This window comes from Centrocercus urophasianus, unplaced genomic scaffold, assembly GCF_019232065.1.
Source record: "Centrocercus urophasianus isolate 14NV4802_14NV808 unplaced genomic scaffold, USGS_Curo_1.0 seq_37, whole genome shotgun sequence".
NCBI classification, from domain to species: domain Eukaryota; kingdom Metazoa; phylum Chordata; class Aves; order Galliformes; family Phasianidae; genus Centrocercus; species Centrocercus urophasianus.
In genome coordinates this window covers 5,393,726-5,411,547 of record NW_024884944.1, presented here as the reverse complement: position 1 = coordinate 5,411,547, position 17,822 = coordinate 5,393,726, and the positions used below count along the sequence as shown (strand labels likewise).

General features: G+C 48.9%; 3 protein-coding genes across 6 annotated transcripts; all 3 read left to right on the top strand.

Moving 5' to 3' along the window:
• On the top strand, positions 1–5,473 carry MPZL2 (myelin protein zero like 2). Of its 2 annotated transcripts, none has more exons than XM_042831958.1 (6): positions 1–348; positions 2,286–2,452; positions 3,014–3,224; positions 3,471–3,615; positions 3,975–4,059; positions 4,604–5,473. In XM_042831958.1, the coding sequence occupies exons 1-5, from the start codon at positions 294–296 to the stop codon at positions 4,030–4,032; spliced, it is 636 nt and encodes a 211-aa protein (XP_042687892.1). In that variant the 5' UTR covers positions 1–293; the 3' UTR covers positions 4,033–4,059; positions 4,604–5,473. The 2 variants fall into 2 exon arrangements, with proteins under 2 accessions (XP_042687892.1, XP_042687891.1); XM_042831957.1 differs by having other exon boundaries at positions 3,972–4,059.
• Positions 5,474–5,656: 183 nt separating this feature from the next.
• MPZL3 (myelin protein zero like 3) lies at positions 5,657–11,505 on the top strand. The gene is made up of 6 exons (XM_042831955.1): positions 5,657–5,783; positions 6,799–6,965; positions 7,958–8,168; positions 8,776–8,938; positions 9,735–9,792; positions 10,373–11,505. The coding sequence occupies exons 1-6, from the start codon at positions 5,711–5,713 to the stop codon at positions 10,397–10,399; spliced, it is 699 nt and encodes a 232-aa protein (XP_042687889.1). The 5' UTR covers positions 5,657–5,710; the 3' UTR covers positions 10,400–11,505.
• Positions 11,506–12,146: 641 nt separating this feature from the next.
• LOC122167398 (junctional adhesion molecule-like) lies at positions 12,147–17,816 on the top strand. Of its 3 annotated transcripts, XM_042831953.1 has the most exons (8): positions 12,148–12,317; positions 14,006–14,267; positions 15,685–15,848; positions 16,109–16,334; positions 16,473–16,590; positions 16,961–17,021; positions 17,151–17,246; positions 17,369–17,816. In XM_042831953.1, the coding sequence occupies exons 2-8, from the start codon at positions 14,225–14,227 to the stop codon at positions 17,528–17,530; spliced, it is 870 nt and encodes a 289-aa protein (XP_042687887.1). In that variant the 5' UTR covers positions 12,148–12,317; positions 14,006–14,224; the 3' UTR covers positions 17,531–17,816. The 3 variants fall into 3 exon arrangements, with proteins under 3 accessions (XP_042687884.1, XP_042687887.1, XP_042687885.1); XM_042831950.1 differs by having other exon boundaries at positions 12,147–12,317; positions 14,006–15,848; XM_042831951.1 differs by lacking the exon at positions 12,148–12,317 and having other exon boundaries at positions 12,336–15,848.
• Positions 17,817–17,822: the final 6 nt, after the last annotated feature.

Sequence of the window (17,822 nt, the reverse complement as noted above, 5' to 3'; positions counted from 1 at the left end):
CACAAAAGAGCAAGGGAATATGGGAGGCAGAAGAAATTAATCTTACCTTGAAAATCTGCCTGCTTTACACACCGAAGTGAGCTGTCTGAGTGCCGCACCTATCCTTCAGTGCAGGGCAGTGACTCAAGCAGGAAGACGTGTTCACGTTGCTGCCTGGCCAAGCTGAGAGAAAAGAATTTGCTCAACCGTCCCAGGAAGGCTTTGAGAAACTCGTCTCTTATCCAGTTATCGAGAGCCTGAAACAAACTTCTCCCTCTGCTGCTCAGCCCCCAGAGCACGGACTTGTGTTCCCGATGCCTAGCCCCAGCTGGCTGGGGGCTGTGCTCATCCTTGGGGTACAGCTCCGAGGTAAGGAAGCCTGACATCGCCTGGCCTCTGTTGCCATCTTGACTTTCCTCTTCTCATCCCTTAATTATCATCCTCATTAAGGCAGCGACTTTACAGGAGTCTCAGATACTGGTTGTGGATGATTGCTGTGATTCTTTTGGTCCCAGGTTCGCTTGCGAGTGACACGGAGTGATTGAATGTCTGCGACAAACAGGCTCAGGTGTGCTGGGGTGGAGGAAGAACACTGGTCTCATTCTGAGCTCTGGTTACACGTCTTTTCCCCTCCTGCCTCAGTCTTTGATCTTACCAGCAATCCGGACTCAGGTGTTTTTTCACTGTCTTTGTTACTGGACAGTCGCAGTTTGTTAGCGGTGCTGTTTGGGTCCCTTACGCAGCAATAAATAACGATGGCAAAACAGTCACTTCAATTGTCAGTGGTTGATATCAGTGTAACCAGAATCAAAATTCAGTCTGGGAACACGTCCTCCTTGTGAGAAGTTTGGGAACACAGATACTCTCAGTAATCTGCCTCATTAAATAATGTGTGTTTTACCCATAGTCATAGTTGTTCTTTTTAAGAAGTTTGGAGTGAAAACAGGGAAATTCAATGTGGGATCTTTGGGAGAGAGTCGTGATCTCTGCCAGCGAAGTTTTGAAATCCGATCTCCTTCGGTGTTTTGGTATTTCAAATATTTTCTCCTCTGAGAAAAGAAATTCTTTAGCTATAAATTGTATTCAAATAGAGGAGCATTAATTGTCTTTGCTGTGACAACCCCTGATAAGCTCCTTTTCCTTGAGTCATACTGGGTTATATCACTTTCCTGATGTGACAGAAAACCATTCATGCTTTCTTTTTCTGCTCTGTAAGGATTTTTTCTTTCTTTCCTTTTACCAGTGGAAATTGACTCATTAACCCAGAGGACTGTGCTGGCCGGTTCAGAGGTCTGAAGCAGTGAGGGAAGCAATAACGTGATCACGGGGAAAAAGGGGGAAATGAGAGCATCTTCTCTCTGGGTCTTTTGTGGTCACTTCTGCTGCTCTTCTCTGTGTCCTCTGCCTTGATGTTAGCTTATTTTTAAGCAGCAGCCTGGTGGTTTTCTTAAGAGGATGTTTGTTTGACAAACAAATGTTTGCAGATTTACCTTGAGGATTTCCTGTGTAGATTTTCAACCTGCTTTGCCTATAATTGTCTGGTGGGGTTATGAACCTCCTCAACAGACTGCTCTGACATGAGTAAAAGCAGTGTTCACCGCAGTGTGCATGACACTCAAAGTAACACAAAGTGAAGAGAAGAAAGTTCGGGGGTGGGAGGTGGTAACCGTTCATAGATGCTTAGCAGTGCTACTTTAAGGAACAGAGCTGCTTTTCTGAAGAAATCTGCCTGGGGAATTGAGTACAATAAGGTGTAATCACCTGTGATAATGTGACCAGGACAAGCACATGAAGTTACGTGACATCTCTTGTGCCTGTCAGATACAAGCTTATGCAACGAGAGGGCTGGCATTTCCAGCAGCATTGCACCTCCTAGGTGTCGTTTGCTCATGCCTGAAAAGAGACGTTTCCTTAACAAAACAAACCAGTGTCTTTTCCTGCAGGCGAGTCCCTCTCCGAGGTCCCTTCTCCACTCGTAATTCGATCTGTCAGTATCGCACTGCAGTCACAAAGCTACAAAGGAGCCATTGTCCCGGCAATGCGGATGAAAGCAAACTCCCTTGAAAGCAGCAGGGTGCAGCTCACATCTCACCTACAAAAGCCATGAAGCACATGGGATCTTTTGGATTCTGTATACACAGGACTACCACTGTCAGTAATTAAACCGGTGTGCTTTTAATTGTCAGGTTAAACGTTAATAGGGCAGACAGGGCAGGCTCTTGCCTAGAACAAGCACAGATAAGTGATGAGATTACTCCAAGACAGTAGTTTTGTTTACTTCCAACCCCTTCCTGTTTTCCCTGCAGCACTGTGGCCTGTTGCAGCCATAGAAGTTTATACTGCTAAGGAGGTGGATGCTGTGAATGGAACTAAACTACGGCTCAAATGCACCTTCTCCAGCAGCAGCCCTATTAGCCCACTGCTGTCGGTGACCTGGAACTTCCAGCCCGAGGACCTGAGCTCTCATGAGCCGGTGAGTGAGACCCTCCTGCTCCATTTCATCCCTGCACACTTTGCTCACATGAACCGCTCCCAGGGCCCAGCACTGGCTGGGTAACAACGCCAGGCATGGCTCAGGGCATGCAAACACACCAGTACGTACATCTCGAGCCTTGCTCTGCTCTTCATGAGGATTACTCTAAGCAAGAGGTTTTGTTTGGATAACCTTGTTCAAGAAAGCCCCTTTCTGCTTAGTTTAGGGTAAGCAGGGTAGCAGGAAATTCTACCTGCTGACAACTGAATCCCATACCTTAGCTAACATCTTGCGCTTAGAATTTTCTTTGGCCAGCATGTCAGGACAGGCAGCTCAACAAGAACTGTCACATAACTGAAAGACTGTTGAACAGCCTAACAAGCCTTAGGCCTGAGAGCACTGAGGTCGCGTGGCTGCTGGAGCATTCTGAAATTGGTTTAGATTCATCTGAGAGAGACAGTGCCAGAACAGCTCTCCTCAGCTCAGGCAAGCTTTCTTAGCTAGTGCTGCTCCACTTTCCCTTCACAAGCTGCAGGAGTGACAGTTTCCTCTTTCTTCCAGGTATTTTATTATCTCAAGGAGCCCTACACGCCGTCTGCTGGACGGTTCAAAGGGCGGGTCACCTGGGATGGGAATATTGAGCGTTACGATGCCTCCATCATTATCTGGAATTTACAGCCCACTGACAATGGAACATTCACCTGCCAAGTGAAGAACCCACGAGACATCGATGGCACCATCGGAGAAGTGCGACTCAGAGTTGTGCAGAAAGGTGAGAGGCCAAGAACACCACAAGAAGCCACGTGAACTTGGTGCAAAACTGGGACGGGTCGTCTTCCACACATGGAAAAACGCACGGAAGAAAAAGGATTATAAAGAGAAAGCAGGAGGAAATGTAATGGATATAATGGCAAAAAGGGCTTAAGAAAAGGTTCTGTTCGTGGGAATAGGTATCCAGCTTCATAGCAGAACCCTCAGCGTGTCCCTCTTGTTCATTCACCTATTTCTCTCCATGCAGTGAATTTCTCGGAAATCCACTTCCTTGCTGTAGCCATTGGGTCTGCCTGCGGTTTGATGATCATTGTGGTGACAGTTGTGATTATCTGTCGACATCGTCGGAAGAAACAGCAACAGAAGACGATCGAGGTGGCAGACACTGAACTGTAAGCACAAGAGGGGAGAGGGAGAAAGGCTTCTGGGAAAGCTTGTCAAATGTATCTTCATGGACATTCTGAATCATTGGCTTGGGCCCTATATTAAGCATCTACAATGAAAAACTGCCAACATAATTAGCAATAATTGGCTGCTTACTTGCAGTCAGAACAGAGCCCCAGGGACGAATGAGCTGCAGAGTCCTCATTTTGCTCTTGTACTTCAGGTTGGCTCCTTACACGGGGTAGAAGCCCATACAGATCCCTGTTATATATTATGTATGTTGTATGTAAATCAGAACCTCACTGCTGCTCAGGATATCTGATGCTGATTTTCTTTTTTTTCTTTTTAACTTTTTTCATAAAAGTAGAGAAAAGGAGAAGCTGAAGAATATAGAAGAGAAGGAAATCACTCCATTAGAAGATTAGAGGTCTCCGATAGTATATACAATGCAGGTATCTAATCAAACATTCTCTAATTAATGTCTTGATGTTACTGCAGACTTTCTAGACAGTTTTATTTATGTATTTCACTTCCATTCTGCAGTCAGCAGGCCACAGTAGCCATAAATATGAACAACTAAGACCACAGACACGTGTTGCTCTTGAGGGACCTTCAGAGAAAGACTGACAACAGAAAGGCAGTGGTGACAGAGCTCTCTCTTAACCATAAGGGAGATTTCTCCACTTTATCAATGGGGATCATTGCAGGAAAGCCATTATTGCTACTTTCCATGTTGTGCTTGCTTTGTGGAGAGAGGAATGAATTCCCTTTCATTAGTTTTGAATATGCTTTTTTGATTAATTTAATATTTATTTCCTTATAATCGCTACAGGAGGATTGAAACTCTTTCCAGATTTGCTGGCTTTGCTGGAATATTTCAGCCCAGTTTTTCCCCATTCAATTTCTGAGGTCAACAGATGCTTCTCCTGTGTTTGTTTTCAGCAGTAATCATGAGTAATGAATCTGTTTTGTTTTTCTTCTAATCCTCCTTCTCAGGTACTTCTAAGGCAGATGGTGAAAGCTTGTAATTTTGGATCTTAGAACAAAGCTGAATTACAGACGCCTGATGCTGGAAGTGTGGTGTCCCTGCTCAACCTGAAATTCTTGCAAGCAAAGAGAATGGCCTTAACATAAGTTGTAAAGTGTTATTTCCTTCGCTGAAGAACAACAGGAGGCCCTTGCCATGAACAAGGAACTGTCCTTAAACTCCACAGCTGCCAAACGTGAACAAATTGGTTGTGAGGATGAAATGTCAGCCGATTTGAACAAAGCACCAAGATGAGTGACTGGCTAGAGACTTGCTGTGTCTGAGCAGGCACACGCTCATGCACCTTAAAAACCCAAAGGTACATTTGGGCTGCCAGGTTATTGTGCCCTGTCTGGGGTCACCTAAAGGAAGACCATTAGGTGAGGGATCAGAGGAGCTGCTAGGACGTACTTTGAATCTCTTCACTACTTCAAATGGAAAGTGTTACAGATAAGGAATGTCTGCCGCTGCTTGTTAGGGATAACTGGACCTGCGGGTGTGTTTTTCACTCCAGCTGGCTTTGTCCATGGGATGGCTGACAGAACATCCTCCCCGTGGCACAGCACTGCTTCTCTGGACATCTTACTCCTGTAAATCCATCTGTTTAACACATACCCTGCATTGCCATCCAACCTCAAGCAAACGGAACCGCAGGTCACTAAAACCACTGAGCTGTCCTGGTGTTTAAGCAACGCTAAATCAAAATATCAGCCTGTTTATTTATAAGGGTAACTTTATGGCTTTATAACTCCGCATGTAACATGCTGACCACGTTATCTGTACAGTTCTGTTTTCTATCGTGTCCATCGTAAATAAACGCGGTTTGTGTGTAGAAGTGACAACGTTCTGAAAGCGGTGTGACGTCGGAGACATTCGCATCGCACGCTGGGCTCCGTCCCGGGCCACGGACGCCCTTCGGCCTGCCGGCCAGCGCCCGCAAGGCGGCCCAGGTGAGAGGCGCGGCCCCGTTGCCATGGCGACGCAGGGCGGCCATCTTGGGCCGCCCCCGCCCTCACCTGCGCTGCCCACAGGTGCGCCGCCATGTTGCGCTCCTGAGAGGAGCCGGCGCGGCCGGGATGCGGGGCGGCGAGGCGGTGTGGGTGGCCGAAGTCGGCTTTCTCGTTCCTCGGGGGGCTCTGCTCCTGCTTGGTAACTAACGGGGGGTGACGGCGGTCGGTAAGGCCGCTGCGGGGGTTGGGCGGCCGCGCGCTGCAGGCACCGGGGAGGGGCGGTGGGAGAAAGCCTTTCTGCTGGGCGCTGCCGGCGGCCTGCGCTCCTCAGCGCTGTGTGCCCTGCTTGTCCGCGGACCGACCGGGGTACGGTGGGGGGGTGGCTTTAAGCTCTAAGGAGGGGCTGGGGGTTAGGTTAGATGTGAGGAGGAAGCAATCCTTTCGTCAGGGGGCGGTGAGGCGCCGGCGCTGCTGCCCTGAGAGCTGTGGGTTCCCCATCCCTGCAGGCACTCGAGGAAGGTGGGAAGGGGCCCTGGGCAGCCTGAGCTGGTGGGGGGTGTGCAGCCCCCAGCTGAGGTTAGAACTGGCTGTGAGTCCCCTCCCAACTCAATCCATTCTTACTGAGGGAGTGCTTGGGCTGTTGAGGCAGGTTACTTCCTTGGCTGGAGCACTGCAGTAAGGAAATAGAGCAGGAATTGCACAGCACCCTGAAATTTATAAGTGGCGATTGTTTGCCAGTGTGGTGTGACTATGAACCCATTCACCAACCCCATCGCTTTGGTGCAAAGCATCAGAACCTCCTGGCAGCACTCTAAGGCGAGCACGGTGTGATTCCTCTGAGTTAGCTGATACAGTTTCTTGGTTCTAAAACCTCTTCTACCTCAGAATCACAGAATGGCCTGGGTTGGAAGGAATCGCAAGGATCATGAATCTCCAATGCCCCTGCCACAGGCAGGGCCACCAACCTCCATTTGGAAACATTTGTAGGCTTTTGGTGGTATTTTCCAGATAAAGGCCTTTTGGGATAAGTTGCAATCCTATAGAGAATATAAGTTAGAGGTGTCATCTATTTTTCTTTAAATTTCATTATAGCGATGGTAGTCACTGCCGGGCTTCCATCTTTATACTGCACATGCAACAGTATGTCTGGGGCATCATCTCTTCCATGCCTCACAAATAACAAGAATCCTTGTCTTTTGGTTTTTTTCCATCAGGTATCTGTGGTGCTCTTTCTCTGGATATTAAGACCAGTCCGGAGGTGCGAGGTTATGTGGGTGAACAAGTAGTGCTGAAATGCTCATTCAAATCCAGTTTTCCCATCTCTGAGAGTCTGACGATAGACTGGACATACCGGCCCCTTTCTGGTGGTCGGATGGAGACAGTAAGTGGAGCAGGGAGTCTGTTTCAACTGGAAGTTGATCTGGTCCCTGTGCACAGTGAAAATCTGGTGGTATTTTCTGTTTGACTTGCTGTGCTTCTTCATTGCTTTAAAGGTTGGGATTGTTCTTGTCTCCTTTTCCATCTGAAGTTGCTTGTGTGTCCTTTGGGCAAGAAATAGTTTATGTAAGTGCATAGAAATGATTAAGTAATCCTTTGGATTTTGACACGAGCTAAATTGTACCCTGCTGCTATATCTAGAATGACTGTAAAGCATTCAACTGGGAGCTTGCTTGGAGGCAGATGTGTCCTACTAATTTGGTGCTGTAATCTACTCTTGATATACCTTAGAGTAGTGAAAATGCTTGTGAAGATAGGCATCACTGTCTTCAGTCTGTCTCTGAGGTTTACGGGTTGCTGCTTTATCTTGGTGGTAGCCCTTTGAAATCTAAGTATAAATATAGAAATCTGAACACCTGCTGGAAGTCTCTCATTCAAGGCAGAAACTGAAAATGTTTATCTTTACAGTTAATTAGCAATCAATGCTTCCTGTAGAGTTCGAACTCTTCATAATGTTTTCACATCTGGAATAAAAGGACGCTGCCTGTATGAAATGAGGTCTGCTAAGTCTTTACAGATAGAACAGTAAGTGCAAAAGCACAGAAAGCGTATTCTGAAGAACTGTGATGCTCTCTTGTGTGAGAGAAGGGACGTGCTCTACTTCTTAGCTGCAGATCTATGGAGGGGAACAACCTGGTCGGAAGGTGATAGTGACACATACGAGTGCCAAGGCTGCAAGATAGAAGCTTTGAAGATACAGTGAAATGCAGCTGGTTCAAAATCAACAAATAGGAACTTAGAGAGCTCTCCTGTATGAGCGTTGCTCTTTCTGACTTGTTAATCCATATTTCTTCATTTACAATCCAAGAAGTGCTTGACTTTGTTTTCTTAGTGGACTGTTTTATTAGAGCAACTATTGCTTTTCCCTCCTTTCAGGTTTTTCACTATCAGTCTGTTGCATACCCACCATCGGTGGGAAGGTTCAAAGACAGGATATCCTGGCTTGGGAACGCTGTTAAGGGTGATGCTTCCATTGCTATCGAAAGTCCATCTGTGAGTGACAACGGGACGTTCATCTGCAGTGTGAAGAACCCTCCAGATGTATACCATAACATTCCCCAGACCGTGCTGATTGTGACAGAGAGGGGTAAGCCTTTTTTCAGTCAACATTCTCTCACCTGTGTGATACAGCTGCACTGTGGCTCTGTCTGAACCATAACAATCTGAGCATTGCATGTGCAGTTGATCCCAAGAGTTCCCTGTAAGATTTTCAGCAAGAGCTACCTCAGCTGCTGTGCTTTCATTGCTGAACACACTGAGAACCACTGAATTTACTGGAGACAGAGATGGAAAAAGGCAGTGGTGATAACAGAAAGTAAAAGGAATTCCAGTCTTCAAATATTGCAGTAGTTATAGGGGAAATTCTGGTCAGACCACAAACGCTGACTTCTAGTCATACTTAATTTCATCATCTGCCTTACATGTGAGAACTGCCCCGAATGTGTAGCTTGCACAGGCTGATGAAGTTACATCATGACCTGCCTTACTTTGTCATTTTTTGCACATAAAGCATCCTACTGTGCTGGATATGTGCTAGAAGTCCTACAGATTCAGCAACAAGCTGTTTCAAAACTGCTGGCCCTGTGCTGTGTGTAAAAAGGAGATCAGTCTGTCCTGGAAGCATGTTTTTCACAGAGCTGTAAGGAAGCCATGTTGAACTCGTTACCATGGGGCTGTTCTTGTCGATCCTGCAGGCTTTTCTTTCCAGCTGACTTCAGTGACGCTGCTGTCCATTGTAGTGTTCATCCCTTCCACTGTTGTGGTTGTTCTGATGTTGGTGAGGATGGGAAGGAAATCTGGACTGATAAAAGAGAAGAAAAAACCTGGCTGCAAGAAATCCTCTGTTGAAGAATCTGAGTAAGTTCTGTCTGGAACCTAAAGCTTGTTCTTCCTTGGCTTCTAGACACTGGCCATTGTTTCTCTGCTGTTCTTCGTTGCATAGCTCTCAGCATCTGCAGTTCAATCATTGTATGAGCATGATTTAGCTAGTGAGCAGAAACTCTTTGGGGAAAACTCAGTTTTGAAGCATAAATGCTTTGCATCTCTTTTCCTGGCTGTGGTGTGAGGCCATGGAAGTGAAGCAGTTTAGGGTTAGACAGTCTTTCACTTCCCTACCTAAACTTATTTCAGCTTAAGTCGGCAAAATGTTTTGCTGACATGGGCTTAGTTTTGTTTGTATGTAACCAACACAAACTGAATAATGCTAACTGCCCCAGTGATGGTCTGACCAGAGCTGCCGAGTGTTGAACAGCTCCTGAAGGCCAGATTCCCTTCTAAATGGGAGAGGACTCTGTGCTGGGAGTGTTTGGTGTGGTACTGCAGTAAAAGCACGAAAGCAGCCCTGCAGCTGCTGGAGTTGCACCTGTTTTTGCAGAGGACTCACTCTGCTCAGTTGTATTACTGGTATTTTAATACAACACTCTGCTTATTCTTGTAGATTGTTCCTCCTAAGTGGCAGCTCTTGTTAAATGAAATAGCTGCCTTTTGAAATAAGAAACCTGACACTCTCTATTCTTTTTGGGCTTTCTATGAAGTCAAAGAGATGAAAAGCCTTGAGATTCACTGATAGTAGTAGCAATCGTAGTCAATAGAAGAAAGATAGTTTGTTTGGTGGTGGAAAGTCCAGCCTCATCCTGTGCTTGTTGCTCTCCAGGTCCGAATATACAGAGAGCTGCATGGGCAGACTCAAAACCTGCTGTTTGAACTGTGTGGTAAGTGAAAGTTGATGCCTTTACCACTTACTTTCTCAATATCAGTACTGAGAGGAGGTGCAAGAACATGACCTCTCTGGATTTCAGAGACTTCAGTCTAATTTGGTTGTGCTTTTACTCCTTGCTGTTTTCTACACATGAGGGCAGCAGAGCTGGGCTGTGAAGATGCCAAGGAGGGATTACTGTGGTAAATGGTAGATGGGGATCTGAAAGTTTGTGGTTGGTCATAGCTGAAAAACACAGCAGTCTGTGCTGCTTTGGATCCCCAGCGCAGGGGGCTGGGAGCCTGTTGAGTTGATGTCTTTCTACACTTTGTTTTTCTTTTGCTTAAGTTTAATCTGCTGCTGAATTTAAAATACGTTTCACGTGTTAGTTGAGCAGGGGCAGTTCACCTGTGCTTGTGACAATCCAATCCATTCAGCTGCAAGTTTGTACAGCCACAAGTTCTGAGACTTACTCAACCACGCCAGCGGTCTGGGAAATATTCAAGCTCTTGCCTGAAGCCTAGCAGACTCAAATTTGTATCAAACTGATGTCTGGGTACGCAGTCTTAATTTCTCTCTCCATTCCCCCTGCTTAGGACACAGATGAGGAAGAGCCGTACTGATGAATGATCACAAGTATGGATAATGAGCAGAATCACAACACTGAAAATGCTGACTAGATGAGTACAAAGGCTGCTGGATAACAGCACATATTGGAAGAGCTGCTCTCATCTTGGTATACTGGAACAACAGTGCTTGGATAGTTCACTTCTAAGCACAATATAATGATTTTTGAAATCTCCACAATTTATTGAGGGAGCGGGGAAAAAAAAAAGAAACTCCAGAACCTCCCTACTTCAGTGCCTACAGGAACCTCAGTGCCTGCAGCTGGATGGGCTGTTTCCTACCAGCAGCTTGACAGTGCTCTTTTCTTACTTTTCTTGGTAATGTTTCCTTTAAGGTTGATGATATCCCTCCTTTCCTGTGTCCTTGAACTCCACTTGAGAAGTTCTCCACTCTGAAGAACAGGGTACTCCAGGGTGACACCTGGGCTCCCCAAGCAGTCGTCATTGGGCACTGACAACACATTCTCAGTTTTTGCTAAGGACTTAGAGCAGTCTGATTTGTTGTTACATGCATCCTTTGTCTCAAAGCAAACAGAACCTACTGTTTTTTGTTTCCTTGCTTGAGTTGCCACTTAATTACAGGATCATCATTTTATTCCTCCTGTTTTCTGATTCAACTGCGCAGCAGTGTTACCTTACTTTGATTTTTATCTGTCCAACAGCTGCATTACTGGGTTCATCTACTGACACGAAGCACAATTCACATACAGCCTGTTCTATAAATCAGAAATGCGAATGGGGACTCTATGTCTGGGGAAACACAACCCCATCTACCTCAACCACTGACTCAAGGCCTTGGCCAAAGGGATGTTCTGTGTTCAGAAGAACAATCGTCTTCCTCCTCTCTTTCAGGGAAACAGTGAATTTTTGGGAAAGGGTGAAATTTTTCATTGCTGTCTTGTAAGATTGAGAGCACCTTCTCTCACCAGCCTTGTTCAATAATGGATTACAGGGAGCAGGGGAATTCTCTAATAGCTGAGGAGCTGCTGTTCTCTGCCTTATTTTGGTACATGGCATTGGTTGAATGGTCTCCTTCCATGTATGTGGTTCATGTTTACTGCCTACTTTGCACTGTTACCAATAAATTGCAATGCTTCAGTCAAGGCTGTGGATTTCTTTATTTGGCCACGTGTAGGTGCATGTACTGAACTCACAAAACTGCCATCCTGACTTGGTGAAAGAGATTGTGATGTTGGGAAAAGGTGCCTCCCAAAGTCTCCCTTCAGAAGCCTGGTGGTGGCTGTTAATCAGAGGTATGTAGGAGTTCTGACCGCAGTGCAAGTCAGCTGTAGATCTGTGTCTCCAGATAGTTTTCTTTCCTCCCATCTGCAGCAAAGTAACATTTAAAAAATGGTGCTTTGTGATGGCTCACTGTTTCTACCAAAAAAACTATCCTGAGAAAGGATGTTGGGATTTGCAACTTGGAGGAAGTGGCTTTGTTGTTCCACTTTCAGCTAGAATGCATCACTCTTCTTTATGGAAATTAATAGCTTTTGTTTTCCACAGAATGTTCACCTTCTGCTGCGACTGCTTTGCAAACTGTGGCAGGGCCAAATCTTACATAACGACTGATGGCTCAGTCTGCTGTGCTGGAAGCAGTGGGGCTCGGGCAGATCTCTTATCTAGAGTGGTTTTTGAAGCTGCGTTCCATCTAATTCTTCTTGCCTATCTGTAACAGTCCCTTCTGACTTGTCAGTACTCTCAGTCTTCCTCTTACAAGTCCTCAACTTCCTCTTAAAAGCAAAGAGTGACCACCAAACCTTAAGTAAGAGACCTGAAACAAAGAGCTGCTGTGTTCTAAGCATCTCACGCACAGCCTCGGGCAGCTCAGTGTGATTAATTCAGAGACTCCAAATCAGTCACTGCACAGCTCTATGCACAAGATAAAAAAGTAGACTGCCACAAACCGCGCTGGGTGAGTATTTTTATTTTTGCTATGAACATTTATTTTGATGTTTGGAGTTTTTTTTTTCCTTCATGAGAAGAAAACTACTGAAACATAGAAGTGCTTGGAATGAAGATTCCCATGCCCAAAAGTGGGGACAGTGGCATCCGTGATATCCAAAAGTGGGCAGTGTGCTATCCGTGGGGATTTTTCTTGTCCTTTTCCACGTGGGTTGAAGAAAGTGGCTGTGTGAGGCTTTGGAAGGGGCTGTGTGTGTCAGCACTGTGAGATGGAGCAGCCTGGTGAGTGAGTTGGGAAAGGAGCCCCTGCAGTTCTGGGGTGGAACCGGAAAATATTTTCAGGAGTAGGGTAAGAAGTCTAGGAAGAACTTGGTGAACAAGGAGCAGAGTCTCAGCAAGAGGAATTTCAAAGTTCTGAACGCTGATGCTCCTCTGTGCAGGCTTCTGTGTGCTGAGGGCCTTTATTAAGCCAAGTCCTGTTTTCACTCTGTGATGAGGACGGCCCTGAGAATGTGTAGCTCCAGCTGTGTTGTAAGGCAGCGCAGCTGAAGTAAAGCAAGGTGAGGTAGCAGGATGCTTTGGCCTGCTGAGCTGAGATATGCTGCACCAACGCATCTTTGGAGCTGAGTGTGAATTTTGTTGTTTGTAGGTCATGCATGCACAAGCGTGAGTTGCGCTGCAGACTGTCACAGCAGACATGCAAAGAAGAGCATACCCAAACCACAGCTCTCTCCCCTCCACCTCCACAAAGCCCATCCCCCAAACAGATTTTGGTTTTTGAGAGGCAGATTTGAGAGAGTCATGGAAGGCTTGCTGCTTTTTCAGGATTTTGCTTATGGGATGGGAGGGCAGGGAAAAGCAGAGTGGTTTTGCATCAGCAGCCGTGAGCAGTGAGGCCGTGCTCTGCCTGAAAAGCCTTTGGGACTGTTTCGCAGTCTAGAACAGACCCCAAAGCTGTGGTTTTCTGCCCTGTGGTGCTGCACGGAATGGGATGGCAGCACAGGCACAGTGTCAGATATTCACCTTACATATTTATCACCTCTCCTGGGGCTGCTGCTGGGAGTGTATCTCTGGTACTTCATCTATCTCAGGGTTTGCTGAAGCTGATCCAGAGGGCCTCTGATTTTCACAGTGGAGGAAAAATGAGAGAAATTAATGAGACTTGGATATGATTCATTTCTTGTTTCATTTATTCCTACAGCAAAAATGCCTGTATTGAAAAATGAATGCTGTTAACTGGTACTGCTTGCCTTCCTGTGATCTGTGTGAACACTGGCAGCACATCCCTGCCCGTGGCAGTCAGTTCTTCCTTGGGTTGTGGCATGTCTGTGCCTTGGGGAAAGGGGCCATCAGTGGTACTGGGAGATGTGCAGCAGGACAAACAGCACAGTGACCAACCTCAGCACTGCCTGGGCAGACCCAAAAGGCTCCAGCACAAGCTTTCAACATGTGTGGTGTTCTGAAGCAAGGAGGTTATCTCTAGGAAAATGTGATTTTAGAATCTGTATCTGAACTTCCCCAAGTTTACAGGAAAAAAAAAATATCCCATTGTTTTCTAAGCAGTGAATGTTTGTGAATGTCTCAATTTTGGCAGCACGGAGTCAACCCCCCAAACCACCAGAAAGCTGTATTGGTTAAGGGGAAATGCAGAGATGTTCAGGCTGAGCCCTCCCCCCATCTTTCACTCTTCCTTTCCAGGGCTCAGAGCGGTCTCAAACCAGAGACACGTGTGACAGCTGTGCTTCACTGAGTTGTAGGTTCCCAGCAGGGATAGGGCTAACTTTGAGAAGGCAAACATCCACCAGAGATCACATCCCTCCCCGAAGGACTGGAGGAAACCTTCTGCAGGCCTTGGGGTGCAGCTGCAAGCAGTTGGTGTCCCGCACGCGTTACCTCTGCTGTTCTCTTTGAGAGAAGATGAAGGTGCTGCTGGGCCTGGCTCTGGTGCTGACATTACTGGGTAAGCTGTAAGTCTTTCTGGTGCCTTTATCCTTGCCTTTAGCAGAAGACCCTTTGCTTTCTCTTTTCTGCTGTGAGAGCCACTCGGAGGCTTGTAGGCACGCAGGGCTGGGAGTGTTGAGAATGCCAGTAACTCCTCTAGCATCTGTGTGCTGCATGATCCCTTCCTGCACACACATAGGCTTGGAATTGTCACAGCATCCTGTTGGAGGCCTGTACTTACTGTACCAGGCTCCAAGGCTTTGGAAGATGTAGAAAAGCTTTACCACAACTAAACACAGGGTAAGGCTTCCAAGCTATTGATTTTTGGCTCTGCTTAAGGCAACTGGCCTCCTTGGTCTCCTCAGCTGACATACTCTTCGTGTTTGCCTCCACAGCTGGTCAAGCCCAAAAGAAACCTGTTTGGGAAGCTGTAGCACTTTGCATTCATTACTTACAGGGCATCAGACAAGTGCTTGGTGCCTTGCCAGGGCCCAGCCCTTGGTAGTTGTGGAAGGGCTGAGCAGGGCAGCTCAAGTGCTGGGAAAAATGTCCCTGCCCAAGCAGCTCGCTCTGAATCAGCTCACCTGGCCCTGACACGCAGTGCTGGGCACTCCATTCTCCTGGCTACGATCTGTTGATGCTTCTCTCCGTTCCTTGCAGTTGGCAGTGCTTCCGTGCTGTGCTGCTCCCCATGGCTCTGCTCTGTGCTGCCTTTCAGCCAAGCAGGTGCCTCTCTTTGCCATTTTGGTCTCACAGATTTCAGGAGATGGAGGCTTTATCTGGAGAAACCTCAGGGGTGTTCTCTGCCCTGCGTGTCTCCCGTTCTGTGCTTTGTGGCCCCCTATGGCAGCAGTGCTGGTCTTGGTCAGCTCCGTGTTTTCACCTCCCCTGTTTGTTTTGGCTTTGTTTTGCACTGCTCCACTTCTCGAGAAACCCGCAGAGGTGGTTATGTGGTTGGACACGTCCGAGCTCAGCCAGGAGCCTGTGAGCAAGCGGACAGGAAGCCAGATGGGCAGGTTGTGAAAGGAGGAACCGAGACTGATGCACAGGGGCCGAGTTGCCTCTGGCCAGCTGCAAATGAATGACACTGGTCCTCCCAGCCCGTGACTCACACGAGCCACAGTGCAGGAGCTGCAGCCTTCAGCCCTGAGACACAGAGGGCTGAGCGCTGAGGCCCCAGGTGTCTTCCCCACTCCCCTTCCATGCGGCTTTTTCAGTGAGTGCAGCAGCCCTCGGTGTCTGGCGCCCAGGAGGATGTGCTGCCTCGCATCCCCGGCTTGCCGAAAGCAGGGCTCAGGGAGAGGCTTTGTCTGCAGGGCCTCCCCGCCGCTCCCCGGACTGCTCGGCGCCTTTAGGCTCATCCAGAGAGGAGACATCTATGGGGACAGGCAGGCTGCACTCGGCCAGCCTCATCCTGCTGTCCTTGTGCCTGGCAGGGAGGAGCAGCAGCTTGACTGGATGGGTGTTCACAGAGCCCTGGCTCCATGCTAGTGCTGGGGATTCCGTCCTGCTGCGCTGCCTCTTCCAAGACCCAGAGGCCACGGGCTGGACGGTGACCAAAGTGGACTGGCTGCGTGTGCCAGTGGCTGGCAAACAGAAGGTGGGTCAGAACCGGGGGGTGGGCAATGGGAGGGAGAGTCAGGCAGCCCCGCTGCTCTTGGAGCACTGCAGGAGGATTGCTCCCCACCTGTGTGCCCCGTGCTGTGGCATTCAGCACTGTGTTCTGTGGCTTTCCAGGGGTGCACATGCAGGAGGGAGTAAGCTGGGCTCTGTGCATGGTGCTGGCTGTGTGTGTGGGGGGAGAGGCTGCAGTGCTCAGCTTGCTGGGCTCCTCTCACCAGCCGCTCTGTGCCCGGACAGGAGGAGATGGTATTTTATTACTACAGCAACTCTAGCGTCCCTGTGGGCCGTTTCCAAGACCGGGTGCGGTGGCAGGGGGACGTCTCGTGCTGGGATGGCTCTATCCAGCTGCAGGACGTGCAGGTGAATGACAGTGGCAGGTACACGTGTGAGATCCGTCTGTTTCAGCACGGCAGCATCTTCAAGAACCACACGATGCTGCGTGTCAGCCCTGCAACACAGAGAGGTGTGTGCCCCAGCAGCTCCCCTCACTTGTCACCCCATCCAACTGCTCACAAAGGGGTTTCCATACCTACCAGCACGGCTCTGCAGCAGTGCTGGTGTCCCTGTGGGTTGCAGCCGCCGCCTTGGTGTCTCCCTGCAGATAGAGGAGCAGAAAGCACCCAAGTCCTGGGGCGCACTGGAGTTTGGGCTGTGACCGTGTGCTGCAGCGCCGTGGCCGTGGTGCTGGCTTTCCTGGCAGGACTCAACCTGAGGAAGAGGTACCAACGCTCGCTTCGGGTTTATTGAGCTGAGCATCCCCCCGTCGAGCCGCTCCAAGCAGGATGCAGATGCGGGAAGCGGAGCAGACACTCAGCGCTGCTCCTGCTGCCCTCTAGTGTCACTCCGCCCTTCCTCCCAAAGCGGCTGGGCTCCCCGCTGCCTGCATGGCTGCACCCCTCTGGGTCAAGGGAGGTGGTGGGCACTGCGGGACAGAAGCAAAGCGCCATGGGCTCCACCAGCACCTCGGTGGGCGCCGTCACCAGGCGACTGCCAAGGGGCATCTGAAGGGTCTCAGCAGTGGGATTCGGGGGTGGGAGGAGCAGGTGATGCTTCCCACTGGACGTGACGCCTCTGTTGCTTTCCCTCAAGGTCTGCAGCCACCACGGCCCTGGAGAGAGCTGGAAATGATGGCAGCAAGGACAAAGCCAAGGTGGGAGCTCCTGGGACTGGCAGGCTGGCTAAGCACGAGGTGCCATGGCTGTTGTACTGCCTTACCTGCCTGTTTGCTGCTTGGTTCCAATTGTCCTGTTCTCCCCCCTCCCCCCATCCTCCTCCATAGGAAGGGCTTTACTCTTCGATCCCTGAATCTGAGGTGCCTAAGGCCGATCAGGATGCAGGGAAGAAGAGGAGAGCTGAGGAGACCTACATCACCATGGTGAGGAGGGAGCAGCTCCAGGGCTGTGGGACGGAGCCCTTACACCACCTCCTTCCCGGCTGGTGATGCCCAGTGGCCCCAGTGCCTGCAGAGGGACTCACTCTGTCCCTGGTTCCTTGCAGCATCCCTCCATCCTCCATGAGAATGGCATCTACGTGGAGCTGGCCAGGGGGGTGATCCCAGCAGAGTGGATGGCAGAAGGCAGACAGGATGGTGGGCACAGCGAGCAGCCCTACAGCCACCCCCAGCAGGAACTTCCTCGTGTCCCAGAGAGGGGGAAATAGCCACACTGGGGCTGTAAACCCCTTAGCCAGCAGCTACATGAGAGACTTCTTTGCTCCTTCAGCTAGTCCCTGTTAAGCTGCTGTCAGCCCTTCACTGATATCTCCATCCTGAACTGCTGCTGGGACATGGCTTACCTGGCATCTGCAAGGTGACCTGGGGAGGTGTCCCCTTTGGATCCCTCCTCCCTGGTCCTCAGAAAGGGATGCAGAGGGCATAGTCCCCACTTCCCAGCACTTTTTCCCCCGACCAGCTCCAGGACTGGAAATAATGAGGAGAGCCTGGCCAGGGAGG